The 17447-nt window shown below is 36.4% G+C and overlaps 1 protein-coding gene across 3 annotated transcripts in view; it reads right to left on the reverse strand.

Moving 5' to 3' along the window:
- R3HDM1 (R3H domain containing 1) overlaps window positions 1-17447 on the reverse strand; it is a 50888-nt gene that overhangs the window by 10862 nt on the left and 22579 nt on the right. The window contains exons 11-18 of one of the 3 annotated variants that reach the window (XM_026040834.1): window positions 17335-17385; window positions 16985-17211; window positions 14024-14278; window positions 11055-11209; window positions 9307-9408; window positions 7214-7468; window positions 6324-6447; window positions 1640-1794 (exon numbers count right to left, since the gene is read on the reverse strand). In XM_026040834.1, coding sequence (XP_025896619.1) covers window positions 1640-1794; window positions 6324-6447; window positions 7214-7468; window positions 9307-9408; window positions 11055-11209; window positions 14024-14278; window positions 16985-17211; window positions 17335-17385 — 1324 coding nt within the window. The remainder of the gene's footprint in view (window positions 1-1639; window positions 1795-6323; window positions 6448-7213; window positions 7469-9306; window positions 9409-11054; window positions 11210-14023; window positions 14279-16984; window positions 17212-17334; window positions 17386-17447) is intronic. The other 2 variants (XM_026040835.1, XM_026040836.1) reach the window with 2 other exon arrangements.

Here is a 17447-nt window from a genome sequence, read left to right on the forward strand (position 1 = left end):
YACAATTTAACAAGTGGAACTGTAACAAAAAGAAGTATTTCTTTGATTTTATTCAATAAAAGTTCAGWCTAAGTCTATGATTTGAAGTAATTAAAAATAACAGGAGAGGAGAAAGAAGACTGTATATGTTTACTCCTAAGCAAAGTAATTGGGGAAGCGAATTAAGTTTGGCACATGACTCTAAGCCTCCACATTATACCACCATATCTAAGAAGCATAAACCATGCTAGTTTGTGAGAAATATTAGGCAGAAGTCCTAAGTCAAGTTACATAATTTCTTCACCATAACCTCAAGATATSTACTTGAGGTTGCTTTTTACGCAAAAGGCAATAGAAAATTCTTGAATTCTAGAATTTTCTTCTTCCCTCTGGTATTTTGCTGTTTGAGATAGTTGCTTTAAGAATCTAAAAAAAACAGTGACAACAAGCAAGTAAAGATACAGATGCACAAATAAAATGCTAGAAAAAAAAAAAATTAAGCATTTGTATACCTCTCATAATTAACCAGTCAGTTCAGAAAAAAAATATGATTTTCCTTAACAGAAGACAGAAACACACTTTGAAACAATGAAAATCCATAGAGCAATGATATTGCTTTATAAAAACATTTTTTTTTCTAAAAACAAAGAAAAAAAGCTGCGTGCATTGAGGCAAATCCCCTGCCCAAAATTTCTTTAATTTCTTTTGCATGAGTCTAAAATGTTTGTACAGACAGAGTAAATAGGCACCACTGTCCCTTGGTGCCTTACAGACTGAAGTCTGACACCAGGAAAGAGTTTTAGGCAAATCAGTGAATAGCCCTTTCTGAAGAACAATTGTTGCAAAACCACCAACTTTTTTCATTTTTCAACTATGTTGGTAACTAAGACATTTACCTAATCATGGAAAATAAACAAACAAACAAAAACAGGAGGCTAAATTTCAAGCTAAGTGTGGACTGAGGGACTTCCCAAAGCAAAAGTTTCACATATGTATGGATCAAGTTCCATAGAGGAAGCTTTACAAGTTTGAAAAGACATTTTCAGTAATGCTGTAGTAACTGATAATAGTTCCTATGATTAAATCATTCTAGATTTCCCAATTGGTATAGCTACAAGGCCATATTAAATTCTCCTTCAGATTATTTGGTAAGATATGGATCTTATATATAGAGAGAGATATGGAACCATTAGCTTAGATGGATAAAAGGATCAAGCTTTCCTACACCTTCTCCCTTTTTTTTCCTCCTCAATTAAGTAGAAAAAAAGTCAGAGAACATTTCTCTAGTCTTGCTAAATTTAATTTTTTTTTTTTTTTGTAGTGGGGAATGAAGAATGGGAAGGTTGGAATTCACTAGGCCTGAAAACTGATTTGCACTGAACTTTTTTTTTGATTTGCACTCCACCCAAGAGATGCCATTTTATAAAGACATTACATGGAAGGAGCTGCTCATAGCAGAAATCTTCTACCCTTCAAAGTTTTGTAAAGGTCCAATGAAAAAAAGCAGTCTTTATAGGCAAGTTCTCCTTTTAAACAACTTTGTTGACAGCAAGTACAAACTGTCCAATTCACTATTACATAGCAATGCAGTTTAAAAAACTCCCCCCTCCCCAAACTGCAGAAGGGTTGTTAGAAAGTTATGAATTAATTAATTACCCACCTGATACGATGGCATTGAAGGATATGGAACAATCACACCTTGTATTTGATTCCCAATGTTGTTGTGTTGGCCACTGACTAGATTCTGATTCTGAGACTGCTGAACTCCAACTAAGCCCTGGTAGTTCTGTTGCTGGTTAGGCAAAACTTGGTAACCTGAAATCATATATTCAAATCTTATTTTGAAATAATTATATCTGATCTCATTTTATATACAGTTGCCTATACAAAAAAAGTTTCTTTGACATTTTCCTTGATTTGATTGCTCAAAGCTCAGAAGTACTTGCCAGGACAAGGCCATTTTACGTATGTTATGCTAAATAACTAGCATCTTTGGTACCTTGGAGAGAAAAATATCTTCACAATGATTCAAGACCTAAGCACACTAAGGAAGTTTGTGCAAGGCATGTATGCAAGTCCTTTTTAAAAGGGTGATTTTTATTGGAGACCATAATGCCAAAAAACCAAATGTGAACTGAGAAAAATCCTCCAGGTAAAAGTCTTACTTATATGCAGCTGAAGACATTTTGTATTCGAGACTATGCGGAAAAAAAGCTCTCATATCAGGCCCTTTACAGCCTTCTCTATACCAGTTAATTTACTGCTTAAACAGGCGTCCAATTGCTATCTTTTACAAAAGGCCTAAGTAAAAAACAACAGTTAAGCACAGGACCAAACACGAAATGGCATGGGTGCAATAACTATAATCTTGCCATTCCCGCTCCCCTTCTTAAACATCCAAAAGCTACAGCGTCACCATCACCTAAAGATGGTAAGTAAAATTCTTTATTATACTCTGCCACACATGTATGAACTTAACTACTTATTATTTCAGCAAAAGCCATAAATAGCAAAGTTCCTGAGACAAGSTCAGTTACTAATCAGGAATAATAGAACTGGGCTGTTCGGGACTGTGAGGCACAGACACAGGCAGGRGGAGTGTGCAGGTAACTGGGACACATTTACATGCTGCTGAACTTGACATTCCCCATGCTCTCTGCCTTGGTATTGAGCTATATTTTACTATAACAAATATAGTGGCAAATACTCTTTAAAAATCCATATATTAAAAAAATTCTTATTAGGTACAATGAGCACTGTGAACTTAAATTTCATCTAACAGACCATTAACATAATCAAATATTGACTTCAGAAAATTAAAGGGAAGAAGATTCAGTTTATTRTGAGATCTGTTCGTTCAAGACACACAACAATGCATATAGATATATTCAAAGCACTTCACATTCAGAACAATGCATACCTGAATCAGGTAATTAGATTCATTTACACAAGTTAAGTTTGACCTGCATACAAAGAACTCTCCATCTCTCAGACATATATAATAAAGCATATTTAAGCATTTTGTTACAAAATGATCTGTAACAGTTAKAAAGCAGCCCAATGTAAAGCTGCAGTATTAAAGAGATTCAGTGCAATCTAAAATCCTGATTTCTCAGAAACTGAAGTGTAGCTGTAAATACTTTTCAGCTTCTTCTGGCACTTGCAGACAGACATAAWACAGTTGTAAGCAGAGAGAACTGGCAAAATATAAATTGATCAAAAAGGTGCTCCACAGGATTCCAAAGAAGCCTCTATTGTYTGCTTCGCAACTTTACCTCTCCACGGAAAGTGGTTTAACAGAAAGGCTGYACTCTGCAGAAAAATACGCACCTGCTATTGTAGACTGTCTCAAAGAGAAATACCCTGAAACAGTAGCTACAAAAGGYGCGTGTTGCTTAATATTTACATAGGATAAAATTCAAAATAAATCACTTAACAGATGTTAACTTAGGAATACAGAAATATCTTTTATGAATAACACATTAACTTTTATTCATGAATGGAAAATAAGTTCAATAACCCAGCTGACAATGTTACACATATGTCAGTAATATTTGTTTAACTAGCAGTCATGCATCAGAAGCTAAGTTAACTGATGTTCCCAGAATAATTGCAGTTCAGGTACAGCTTTTTTACTCAGGCTACAACTGGGTCTCAYGGTAAGTGGACCCTTGGTATCATGAGCTGAAATGGTGTTCTCATAAGGAGAACTTCCTCTTCTCATCATCTTTTGGGCAAGCAAAGCATTTTAATAAAACTCAACTCCTCAAATATCACACCTGAAACCCCATTACAAAGGATGCTGGGAAGCAGCTGAAAAAGAGACCGGTTCACTGTGAGAAATGTACACCTCTCAGACAGTGTTACGGCCCCGAATCCAACAGCTCAAACGCAACCAAGCCATTCCACAATATTAAACCAAACACGGCTTCATTTGCCGCATTTTACATAAAAGAACTGCTTCTGAAATTTGTTTTTGGAAAGTTATTTCATTGTTCTTGAGCGTTTCATAAGGTGAATAAAATCCACAGCTTTTATGTAATACAAAGTTCGTTAGAATCTCGTTTTGGACCAGACACATTGCTACATTAGCCAAGAAACATACCGCCTTTGTCTCAAAAACAGCTGTTGCTAATAAGCACCAACCATTTTAGATATAGTTTCATGTCAGCTTAACACAAATATTTAAGCTTTAAAGTGAGTCATTTTAAATTACACTTTCTCATGAGCAGTGCACTAGAAATGAAAACAAAACATGGAACCTTCTGCCTCTAGAAGGCCCACTCAAACTTGCCTACAGAGAAATGAATGACATCCAGCAGCATGTGGGTTACAATTTGGTGATTCTACATTATCTACTAATTATTCTAATAATTATGCAGTTATCAGTAAAGCATCCATCTCTCCAGTTTGTACATACAAAGTACATACTACATTCATTCCAAGTAACCAACAAGGAATGAAATGGACTTACTAGCTGGACCATTCTTTCACTGGTTAAGCCTAGTGTCAGAATTATAGGTACAAGGTATTACTGTCMAAGTATTGAATGCTGTCTGCACAGCTATCTTACTGTCTCTCTTTACTGTCTTATTTCTTCTTACACAGATGGAGATTTTAATTGTCGATGCTTTTCATCACCCTGTCCATGTTACAAGCAGTGAAATTCATGGAAAATGTAAAGAGCTAAAAAATATACAAAAAGACACTTACCTAATAGTAACTGACTCCTCCCTTTGCATCTTAAGAGTTGATATAACTGCACCCCATGCTTTCAAATTCAGATTCTTTTGGGTAGTTACACACATACACTGGGCTGCCTCTGAGTCAGAGTCCATGAACTATTTACACAGGGTGCCCCCAGAAACAGCAAAGTAACCCCAGCTGTGCCTCAGTTCTAGTCTAGGTATTACAAACTCTGAGGAAGAAAGGCAGGTTGTGGAATGCAGATGGATAACACATCTTTAGAACAGATGAATAAAACAACTAGTAAAAAAAATAGTAATTTGTTCTTCTTTAAGCAATTGTCATACACTTCTAAAGACTGTGAAGTGGTGATCTATGATTGCAGGTAGTTACAGTCATTTTAAATGATCTGACAATCCTGCCATAATTGACATGACATCTTGATGATTCTGCAGTGAAATTATCCTACATAAATTTGTGAACTGAGTCTTAAATAAGCCAGCCAGCTGGTATTGCAGCAGTACCTTAAAACTGCTACAGAAGAGGCTGCCATCTCCTCTGAATGCTTTCTCRTTGGTTGCTTCATAGAACAGTTATAAAGAAATCAAACTCATCTTTTTAAGAGCTGATCCGTCATCATATCATGTTAAAACATCACATAGTCTGGAGACAAGTTAAAAAATGTTAAAGAATTCCTTTTTCCTGAAGGAAGCTCAAGAGGATAACTTAAAACTATCTTCKCTAAGGCATGTTATAGAAGTCTGGTTTTAAGGATCTCTGTCAAGAGAGCCTCCAAATATCACTTGTTACTTCTGAAAGCTTTGATTGTGAGAAATCAATTTGCTTTAGAAATCAATTTGCTCAGAAATCAATTTGCTTTAGGACTTCATGCTTTATAGAAAAAGTAATAATATTTTTAATTGAATCGGAATAGCCAGAACTCTGGTTAAGACTTTTAAGGAAAAAAACAACAGGTAAGAAAAGAGACTAAGAAATAGTCTAAGAAACTACCAGTCTAAGAGACTAAGAAATAATTCAGAAACACTAGAAAAGCTTATTAAAAATAGAAGGAGCAGAAAACTAGTCTTGTAAAATTGCTTTATGTACTGTTCAATACAGAGATACYTTTAGTCACAAAGGACAGAAAAACTATTTATTCCATGTTCTCTTCAAGTGCACTCTTAAACAAAATAAAATACCAACAGTATCTTCTCTGCAGTATTTTTGTCATATCACAATGTTTAAAATAAACATATTTTGTTGTTGTTTTGAACTTTCAGCTAAGGTACATCTCTGTAAATGCTCCTTCACTCAGAGTTGTCATTTTATCATATTCTGCAAGTTGCTTAGTTTTAATTTTTCTTAGTTATTCAGCTCTACACTAAAAATAAATTATCCTGCAACTACATGAGCCATTCACATTAATGATCATACCTCAAGATTCATGAGCAACCAACTTAAATTTTTCCACTTAAGGTTAGTTGCATCCTGCATCCCAATACTTGAATTTTCACGTAAGATGCAGCAAAGTTAGTTAAAAAAAAAAAACAACAACAAAAAAAATACAAACCCAAACAAACTAACAAACAAAAACACAAGAACAGAAGCAAATACATGTAAGATGTATTCTGACAAAGTACTGAAAAACTAAAACAAACCTGTCTGCTGTCCAGGCTGTGCCAATGGCTGGTTTTGCTGCGTGTTATAATGAACTGAAGTAACCGGTCGATATTGCTGACTGGAGTGTGAATACTGACTGGGGGTGCAATAACAAGCTGGTATCTAAAATAAAACAAAGACACTCACAATCTGTAACTTCAAAGGCGGCAAACATCGCAACACTAGCAAATGCAAATGGTAAAAGACAGACATAAAACTTATTAAATGGTGCCACTAGTGCCATATGCTTCAGCAATCCAAAGTGTTTATTCCACATAAATTCTCCCTTTAATAACTAATCCTTTTGTTCTCACTGCAGAAGGAGAAAGTCCCAATTTACTAAATTCTCTACATAGAAAACTAGCAATAAGAACTGTTCATTAACTGCTTTGAGCAGGCTCTAAGAAAAATCAGAGAACAATAAGCACTGTCAACTAAAGACTGGGTTTAATCACTGTAAAMCAAGTAGCACCTGTGAAGTGAAAGCACAAAGCAGAGAGCCTAGAGGGAGAGCAGGAAGCTCCGTAAATAGAGCAGGGCAGCTTTAGGCACTTCGGACCAGCTTTATGCAATGCAACATTTTAAATATCAGAAAACCATGAATGCATGAAAAACACAAGGATATACCAAATTCACCTTTGGCAGTTTTAGAATTTCCCTTTTAGTAACCAAGCTCTAAATCTGCATGTTTTTACCAGCTACAGGTGAATAGCCAATCCTGGATTCCTCACCAAATAAAATGAAGTAATTCATTTTGAAGCACATAAGCAGAAAAAATAGTGCTCCACTCTAACAGGGAGCCCTATACCACGTTAATAAGCTCATTAATGGAACAGCATGATCAGTTTTTAAATATAGCTTTCGGGGAAGGGAAACAGAGCCAGTCTACCTGTGGCACAGGTTGCTGCATATATCCCTGCTGCTGGAGTACCTGCTGGTTGACAGGGTGGCCAGGAGTAGAGTAGCCTGGAGTAGAAAGTGCTTGGCCAGAAGGTGGTGGAGCTGCTGCAATGATATAACCAGACTGCTGCGTGGGTTGGAGGACCACAGTGGACTGGAACATAGTGGTGTGAGGCTCAGCTGGATCAGCAGATGGCTGGCGGGCAAGACTCATATGGCTAAACTGGGATCCTAGGTTGTCTTGCTGTAATATATAAAGAAAAAAAAAAGTTTCAGATTTGCATGTCACAAAATATCCTCAGTCAAGAAACAGGAAAGCTGTGGAACAGTGTCATGCAGCAGTAAAGTGCCATTAAGGCTGCCTAGGGGATGGAATGTTCACATCCAGGCCCTTCTTTTCTAGCTTCAAAAAATAATATAATAAAAATAAAACAAATATTTTGTCTCTACCAACTGTAGACTTAATTATTACTGTAAATTTAAAATTACCTAAAATTTTAATTTATGATCTTATTTTGATAATTATGTCACTAGCATTAGGACTACCTAATCCTCTCTCAGATCACCCTGAAGAAGATAAGAGGTGTCTGCAGTGCTACAAAATTAACTATTGGGAGGGAAGAGGGAAAAAAGATGGGGAAACTAAAAAAAGACCAACTTCCACAGTTGCACAGTTCCAAGGCTGAAAATATTAATTACTGCTATAAATTTTCACCTAAAGATGTGAGGGAAAGCTATCACCTGAAAACATGATATAGTACAAGCACAATGAGTCACTGAAACATGGTATTACCAACAAACACATAAACCCAACTGTAGATGGGTTTCATACACATTATGAATGAACTATTTTCCTTAAGTTACATAAGCTGTGAAACTGCCAATACAGATTACATTTAAACATATTTCCTGAACGTGTTATTTCTTGAATGTGAAATGATGTGAAACTATTGTAAACCTGCAAGGAGGTTCCTTTTCTGTTTTAACATATATATACACTCTACAGGGATTGCAAATCATAGCAAAACTTGCACAGAAAGCTCACATTGTCTAAATAACCTTTTTGAGAATGATAAATTATGCCAACTGCAGTTGATAGATATTCAAGTTAAGATTAAAAAAAATCTAAATTTATTCAAAGTAGCATGAAAAATAATGCTAGAAACAAAACACCTTGAACAGTGCAAATTCCTTTTAGAACTGTAAATCTAAGTACAGGTAACAAATAGTTTGTTATATGCAGGTTTTTGAATTCAAATTCATTTTGAATTTCAAAATGTTGAATTTTGAAATCCGCACTTGTTTCATTAGAAGACATTTCTAACTAACACTGAAAACAGTTATAAAACAGCTAACTAAATACATATTGTATCACTTTTTCATCAGCTGTTCAGAGCAGAAGTTTGGAGTTAGAAAGCCTACATTTTTTATCTGAATATTAGTTCAGATTCTACCTTAGACAACTGCTTTCTCCTTGACCAGTACTCAGTTCCTTTCTGTATTAAGATGACTTAGGTGTGCTTCATTTTAATGTTCACAAAACACCAATGGATTTCACTTCCAGTTCCTTTGTTTATTAAGCAAGGGATGCTGGTAAATTGGGAATTCTAGCATTCTGGCAGTTTCAGTGTTCTAAGTGTCAGAGACTAGAAAAATGTAATCTCAGAAATAAAATGAGGCTGATCCCTGAAAAGAAATTTAAGGCCAACAGAAGAAACTCCAGACACAAAAAGGAACGAGACAGAATGGGAAAAGGTTAATCCAGAGATATAGAAATAGGTGCTGACTGGTTAACAAGCCAACAGCACGGAAAAGCTGTTCCCTTAAAGTGGGAATTCCAGAAAATATTTCCCGAGTTGTATGCATTCCCACTGAGCTTGAAACAAACATGTTACAACACGTTTGTACAAACCAACATTTCAGGAACTATTTTTTACCCCATTCCCATTCAGGTAATATTTCACTGTGATTGCAACTAGACCGTCACTACACAGGTTATCACACACCATTTGCAAACAATTAAGCAGAGATCAGCAACCACTAAAGATTAACCCAGGCAGAGAGCAACAGAAGATGTAGTACCACAGAATATTGCTGGGTAGAGGAGACGGGCAGGAGCGGGGGCGGATAAGAGACTGCCGAGTACTGAACAAGCTGCGAGGAAGGCTGCAGAGGCCGGAGAGGCTGAAGAAGTAACAAGTTTATAAATATGGTTAGCATCAAAGTAAAAGGGAAATGAAAAGAGAGTCAAAGGTTCTGCAAAGGAAAGAAAACAATTACACGCCAATCAATAGAAGAAAAGGACAGAATTCTTCCTTCTTAAACCGAAGGAAAAAAAAAAAAAGCCACTTGTTGCATCTCTCTCTACCAGAAGAAACACATTTGCTTTATTGGTTTTATATTAACCATAAAATCAGGCAGCAATTTAGTGCCACTTTACATTTATTTTTTCTTTTAGAAAGACTCCGAAGTCACAAACTTGCAAGCTGTTTCCAAGCATTTAGAGACAAATTCAGTACTAGGCATAGATCAAAACGTTACAAGTTGTAAAGGATTTATGAAGAAATTTGCAGATACTAAACACTTGAAGATTTGCAGTTACTAAACACTTGCAAACCAGGTAGTGGTAAGGAGTACAAAGGAATCTTTTTCAAAACTAAGATCACCACTACTGTAGCATATGCAGCAGATAAACAAGAACGAATTCTAATTCTAAATTTCAAATTCTACAAACGAATTCAAATTCTAAAAATAATTTTGTGCAACAATTTGAAGATAATCTGAATTTTAATTTATTTAATCTGAAAATACTGTGGGAGACTACAGCCAATAGTTTGGTAATTAATACCTGCTAAAAGTAATAGTAAAACCCTTCCTCTTGCCCACTCCCATACATATTTTTTGGGTGTCTTCTTCAAGGGTTAAGGTCATCCTTGATCTGACCCAATTTACTAAGCTTCTATAGTACAGAGCAAGAAGAATAGGATACATTTTATCTTTCAGTATGTAGTTTTGTGAGCAGAGGAAGCCAAAGCACTACTACAGAAGTGTTTGTTCATGCCCTATCAGCCCTAAGCTGCTACTTCTGTGCTGTCAAGACTGCTTGTGCAGCCCAAGAACTCATGTGGCTGAAAAACAGCCTTAAGATATAGAGAAAGAAGGAAGGAAAAAAAACAACAGTTGGATTGTTTCCCTGCCCAGCAATCACATGACTGTTGATGTCCGGACTAGTCAGGCAGTGTGACTAAGAATGACAGTAGAATCCATTTTCCATAGCAGTCTAAGATTACATTGGTTTAAACTGACCATGAAACTACACAGTCGATGCAAACATCACTTGCCTGGGACATACAAGTTGCACAACTGAACATCTTACGAGGTCAACTGCTACCTCGAACTGAGAGAGGAGGAGACAGTGGGATAGCAGCCAACAATACAAGCAAGTTAACCAGAACAGGGAAGGGCAGAAGGGCTGTCCATCAGTTAATCATGCCCATCCTGGTTTTTAACTTTCAGCTTCCAAGGAAGTGATAGCAATAACATGTTGCTTTCTATTGACAGTAGAAATTGATAGCAAAACAGCTTCAGAACCTCTTCAGAACCTTAAGGAGGGCCCACCTACCTTGTGCAGTAATGAAAAAAACAGATCTGACTGAAAGCAGTGGGGAAGGAGGGGATCCAGTTACCTCTATCTGTCTATATGTGCAGCTACCACCCCTCTCCCCCTCTTTTWAAAAATGCTTTAACAGAACCTATTGATGCCTTATTATTAGACAGGGGTACAGTATTATTGACAGGCAATGCAAACACCATGTATTGGACATGTGCACCTGTGACAGGATGTGATTAGCTGCTGGCTGTTGCTGAGGTGGGAGGGGAAGAGGTGGCTGTTGCAGAGGTCCAGGCACTTGGGTCCTAACAGGTTGCTGAGGCATTGGAGGATTGTACACAACTGGAGTGCCATCTGGATTAAGGAACGGCTGACCTGAGGAGTTAGAGAACACACACAGCCAAAAGACAGAGATGCATTATTCAAGTTTGGAGGTGATAAAGGCAAATGTATTTAAAACAGGCAGAATTAAGTCACAAAATTTGAATTATTATAACTATTGTTTCACAGGCTAGACTTATGCCACCCCCCACCACACACAATGCATTTAGAATAGCAATGACCAAACTGACCTCATTYGACAAACTACATGCAGTTAAAAACATGASTGTTCTGGCAAAAAGAAAAATATAGGAAAAAAMCCCAAAATACACAGACACAAAATAGTCTCTACTTGGTGAATTTAAATAGACATTTATTTTGCCAGCTTTGAGAGTCTGTTCTTAATTAGTCTGAAAGAGGCAAAATAATAGGTGAAAATGCTACCTAAGTAATATTTTAAGGAACATTTAAAGGCAATTAAATGAATCTCCTTTAATTGGTTTAAACACCAATGTGAATACAGAACAGCTTGAAGACAAGTATTTTTTCTTTCAAAATACAATAGTTACAACTGTACTCCTATAGCTGCTAATACGGTTACTGTTAAAGGTCTCTTTTCCCCTATCCATAAATAYTTTTAGCTTTCAAATCAAATAATGTGGTATTATATATCCTATTCAGTAATTTGCAGCTTCAGTATTACAGTACTGGACTAAATGCAAAAGAACCAAAAAGAAATGCATAAAATTGATAAGGAATGATTTATTTCAGTTGGGGAAAATGCAAACAAACAAGGTGTCCTGTGGACTGTAATGCTCTTACAGACTTCTTCCACCATATTTAAATGCAATTTAAATTTAAAAGTTTSCCAGTATAAGAGCTGCTGGGTGGGCAGCGGGGAGATGGAGGCAACAAAAGCCTTCAGATGGACACAATCATTTAAAAAATCATTGCCTACACATCACACAACTGGGCTGCAAGTAGTCAAGCTATATTCAGCTTAGCTTAACTGATTTCTCTTTAATGCCCCAAAACTGGGAATATTCACTTAAAATAGGGAACCACAGATSATCTTATTTCTTCCCATCATTCCCTAGTGTTCACTGAAGCCTAACTTGTTTACTATAGTGACTGAATTGCAAATCACCTTTTCTCAATTACTGTTTTCAGCTGCTGAGCAGACGGGCTCTCTTGACACAAAGTCATTAAATTATCTGCCAAAAATGCTAAAAAAACCCTAATTATGTTCTTTGAACTCTATCACTTGGARCAATTACCAAATAAAATGGCTCAAATATATTAGTTATAATTCAGAAGTTTATCTGAACCTAGATGTTGTCTGTTCTGGAAAGGTACCTGATCTTCTATTAGACATAAAATAATCTTCCATTATTAAAGAGTATTAATGATTGGTTTAAGTTCATAGTGACTAAAAACAATTCACTGCTTGAAATCAAGCTAATTTTACTAAGTAACTGCKGAGGTGGGATGTGTGTGCACACGTGTGTAGGGTGCAAGTTCTTTAACATGAAAAACAACTTGTCACAYGTGTTTGTCTCTCCCTGTTGCTGCCCACACAACAACAGGGAGAATGACCAACAGCACAGTAGGAACAAAGCAAAACTAATCACACACAAAACATTACCAAGCAGGCAAAATAATAGAAAATGACATGAAAAACAGTTATTTAAATGAAAAAATTGTAGGATGTTTAAGATGAAACCACTTTCAAGCTAAGAGCATCCACTTGAGTGTCCACAATATTTGTTTTGTTGTGCAATAGCTAACKAGTTATTGGAATGCATGAACATGCTATAAATTCAATATGAAAAGTGATAGCCAGCAATCTTCATACTTGATGCATTCAAAATACTCTAGCGTACAGAGACCCTAGAAATTCTTATTCGTCTAGTAAAAGCTCTTCACTAATCAGTCATCGCATTTGTCTTGAGATGCTTCACATGCACAAGAAGGAAAATTCATGTATAAAAGGCATGACCATCACTTTATGGCTAAGCAAGCTAAGCCTACAGAGCCATCTCYAGAACCTAACTCTAGAATCTCTAGAATTAACAAATACATTTGACTCAGGATACAATGACTGAAAATTTCATGCTAGAGCTGGTAGCATCAAATATATATGGTATAATGAAGTTCACCTTTGGAATGTCTGAACTTATCCAACAGAGTACAAGTTTGATCAGGCAATGCTAACAGGTTTTTTTTTTTTTTTTTTTTTTTTTTTAAATCCACACAAGCAGCTACACCTCTAGTCAGATCTGCATTACTATGAAGTAAACTTTCTTACTACTCACTAAAATCAGAGTATTGGCCAAATACCCCAGTATGTAACAGACCAACAGACAAGAGCTCAGACAGTGTGTAATCTTGTGTCTATTTTCCTTGCATTGAGACAGCAGTGTGACAAGCATAAAATAAAAATGTATGCCAAGATGTAAATGAAATGAAGGATGATAAATTCTTTCAAATCAACATGAGTACTTGGTCATAACTCCTTTCTCAACTCATAGACATTTTGTTTAATATTAGTACTGTGGAAGACTAAACCCTCCAGTCAAACCCCAAACCATGGTTGTTTGTCATTCTTTCTTAATAACAGTCATGGTAGTCTCCTATTTTGTGCAAGTCACCCACATATCACTTACAAATTAAAACTCTATTAGAGAAACAAAAGCAAGTTTACTTATCCCTGTTAGAGTCATGTTATTTTAAATTAAGTGCATGGAGCCAACACTGCACAACTTCAGGAGGAAAAGACAACACTGAAATYAAAACTCACATAGACAATTCACACATTTTTATTTAAGTTCTCAACTGAATAAGAAACATCCGCAAGCAGATACCAACCTGTTTGAGGGTTGACCAGAATACTGCCAGGTGGTATGCCTGCCGCTTCCAAGGGAAGCAAAAAGAAGCTAGTGCTAGTAGGTGCCACTTGCCCACTTATGCCACCATCAAAGGAAAGAGAGTGACTAGTGCTGACAGTTGGATAGACGGCCGGCGTGCCATGAGAAGGTTGGCTTAGAGCTGGCACTGGGAGAGGCTGCTGGGTATGAGAAAGAGAACCCGTGGATGACCCTACACTACTAGAAGACTCTGAACCTAGGAAAGGAGTAACGAGAAATTGTTTTTACCTAGTGACAGAGACATCATGCTCACTTAAAATATATATCTGTGAATACTTAAAGCTCAGCATATTAACACATTATTAAACAACTGTCTTTTCAAAGAACTTCCCCTTCACCTCCCCAAAATACCGTTACAAGCTTCCACCTGTAAACCAAGGGTCAATTCATCACTCCTTTGCATCCTTGCTCCGTTTGTGAAGGGAGGCTTTACCATCTCAAATGGATATTCCGGACAGGAAAATGTATTCTGGTACACACACAAACATACCACAGTCCCGTTCATCCATAATTCAGATGGCAGTTCATATATGCCACAATGAACCATGTATACATATCAATCTATCCAGTGGTCTGAATTTGCAGGGTTTACTACATATGCACAGACTAGAAGTACTGTATATGTGCAGGGCATTGGTAATGCACGGGTCCAGAGCCTCTTTGGATACACTAGCTAAGTTTACATGCTCTGTAGACCTAGGCAAGTTGCACAACACCAACCCTTAAACCCCACCTCCCCACAAATCACAATTTTGATCTGAGAATTTTCAGGTGGAAATCAAGAACACCACTGGAAAAAAAATCCAGCAGTATGGTAGCTTTAGGTTAAAAAGTCTTGTGCAACAATTAAAAGTTGAAGGACTAAAAYAAAACTATGTTAAAACAGCAATTATCTTGCAGACATTCTACAAACAATGCAAGGCAGTGGAGAATCAGACCCTGAGTTTTCTGAAAGCTAGTGCATGCAATGAAATGTAATCTTCGTCTGACATGGAGAGCTCTCAAGAACTTCACTGTTCCTAGAGATCTCTACGTGTACAATTTAATCACACTTCCAAGTTGGTCTTTGCTATGATACTTGCAGGATTTGGGAAACAGAAAATAACTGGTCAAATTGAAGAATTCTTCATCAATAGCCTCTATACAATCTAGAAGAGAAAGTAAGACTAAAAAAGTACTATAATGAAATTAATCTAATGCATGTAATCACTTTGCAAACCTTCACAGAAATTTGCAACTATGACCTTTCATTTCTGCAGATGAGTTAGTATAGCTCAAAGCCCTTAGAGATGTTTATTATCTTTTTTTTTTCCCCCTACTGAAAAAGGGCCCGAAACACAAACCTACAAATTATAAACAGGGCAAAAGAAGRTAACACAGCCCTACAACACAACCCTCACTTGATCAGAGCTACTTTGACTACAATTTGTTTACAAATTATCCACTTCTAGATTATGTAGAGAAGTTAGGCTGAAGCCATTATACATAAAGCCAATGACACCGTAGACCAAAGTGAACAAAAAAAAATAATCTCAACACATGCAAAAATCACCACAACCTTTAACTGCAGTGAAGCAACAACCACCAAAATAGGCATTCTGAACTTCAGATGCTAACTCTCAGAAGGCCGAAATACAGTTTCCAGAGAACTTAAGAATCAATTTATACTCTCTCAATTCAGAATAGATAGCCTTTTAAGAATATGTTTTATGTATACTGTTGTCAGATTTTAATTTGTTTTTAGGTTATGCCAAATATTTTTTATAAGGTTATCCTCGGTATGAGGACACCGATTCAAAGCATACGCAGAAACACTAGTGAGGTGTTTTGCAATAAAATTTACATAAGTATAAAAGTGACAAACAGAATTGCTATTGCTGTACAGCTAGAGAGCTATTTTGCTGTATTTGGACAAAAAGTGTGATGCTGTAATTATGAGGTAGTGGTGGTTTAAGAGGAAGTAAAAACTTTGTAAACAGATTTTCATTTGAAACAAGGTTTATAAATAAGAGCAAAGCCAAACACAATACAGCCAAGCAATCACAGTCCCCTTTTTTACATATCTACTTAATATTCTCAAACAGCACCACCATAATCCATCCATCTCTTTAAAGACTCAAAACTCACCACAACCAAGATCTATTGAATCAAATAACTGTATTCAAGTACTAATTTACTAGATTTCTTTCAGTTTGACCCACAGAGGATTTGCATCCAATTTTCCGAGGTTGTTTTGACATCAATAAGTTAGCACACTTTTGAAGCACAGAATTTTATAAAATGAATATTTTTCAACTTTTCTGAATCTTACAATAAAACAGTATACTTTGCTCCACTGATCCGAATTTTCAGCAATCTAAAAATTAAATAAAAATTTTTTAGCCACATTCAAGTTCCCACAATGGTACTGAGAAAGATCACAACAAATGTAACTAATGACTCACACAATTTATTGCCTTTCCCTCCCTCTACTTAGCATGGTAATGGCAGTTTCCTTTCACTACAGGACGCAGCTTTATCACACTGCAACTAAAGAGTTGGAATCGAGTGCAATTTGAACGCTGAAATATATTTGTTCCATAGAAAGTACTTATGATAAGTGTTTTCAAATGCTTTACATGAGATGAAATATTTAGCTTAAATCATCGGTAATCCGCTTTTAATTTCTACTCACTATGTTAAAAGTCTTCATTTAATTTGCAATCTGAATTTGAGCGCTGTAGCCCTAGGTGTGTAGCCCTGCTATGTATGCAGTTCCCACTGCAGTCAGTGGGAGTTGTATGCAGGGGACACCTACAAGTCTGAGGCCCTTTCTTATGTACACACCTGCAATACACATTAAGTATCAAAACAATCTCATACTTCACTGCAATGCTATGATATGTTTGTACAGATATTATACCTGTCTTAGACAGCCTGCCTGTGCTTTTGCTGCTTCCAGAGCTATCTCCTCTTGTCAGAACTGATATCCCACTGAAGCTGCTGGCTTTGGTTACAGCTGGCTTCAGATTGCGGCTGGAGCTGTCGGAGTCGGTGCTGCTCCAAGGACGAGGATCACAGTACTTCAGCTCATTCTCAGTACTGCTCTGATGGCTGTTGGCTGATCTCCCTGACGCTTCCTTATTGATCCTGTAAGTTATAAACTAAATTTTTAGCACAAGTATCAATTGAAAAACAAAGGGAAAAAGAAAAGAAAAAAGTGAAATGCATGCAGAATACATTGGGATTTGTTTTTTTAAAGAATGCAAATACCTAAATATCTGCCGTCTTTGTTGTGTACTATTAGTTTCTTCCTCCTGGATTCTGTTGACATTTTAATAAGATAGCTTAATATTTTTTAACAAAATATAAAAATGAAACAAAAT

The sequence above is a fragment of the Nothoprocta perdicaria genome, unplaced genomic scaffold (assembly GCF_003342845.1).
Source record: "Nothoprocta perdicaria isolate Ctin4 unplaced genomic scaffold, notPer1 scaffold_27, whole genome shotgun sequence".
NCBI classification, from domain to species: Eukaryota; Metazoa; Chordata; class Aves; order Tinamiformes; family Tinamidae; genus Nothoprocta; species Nothoprocta perdicaria.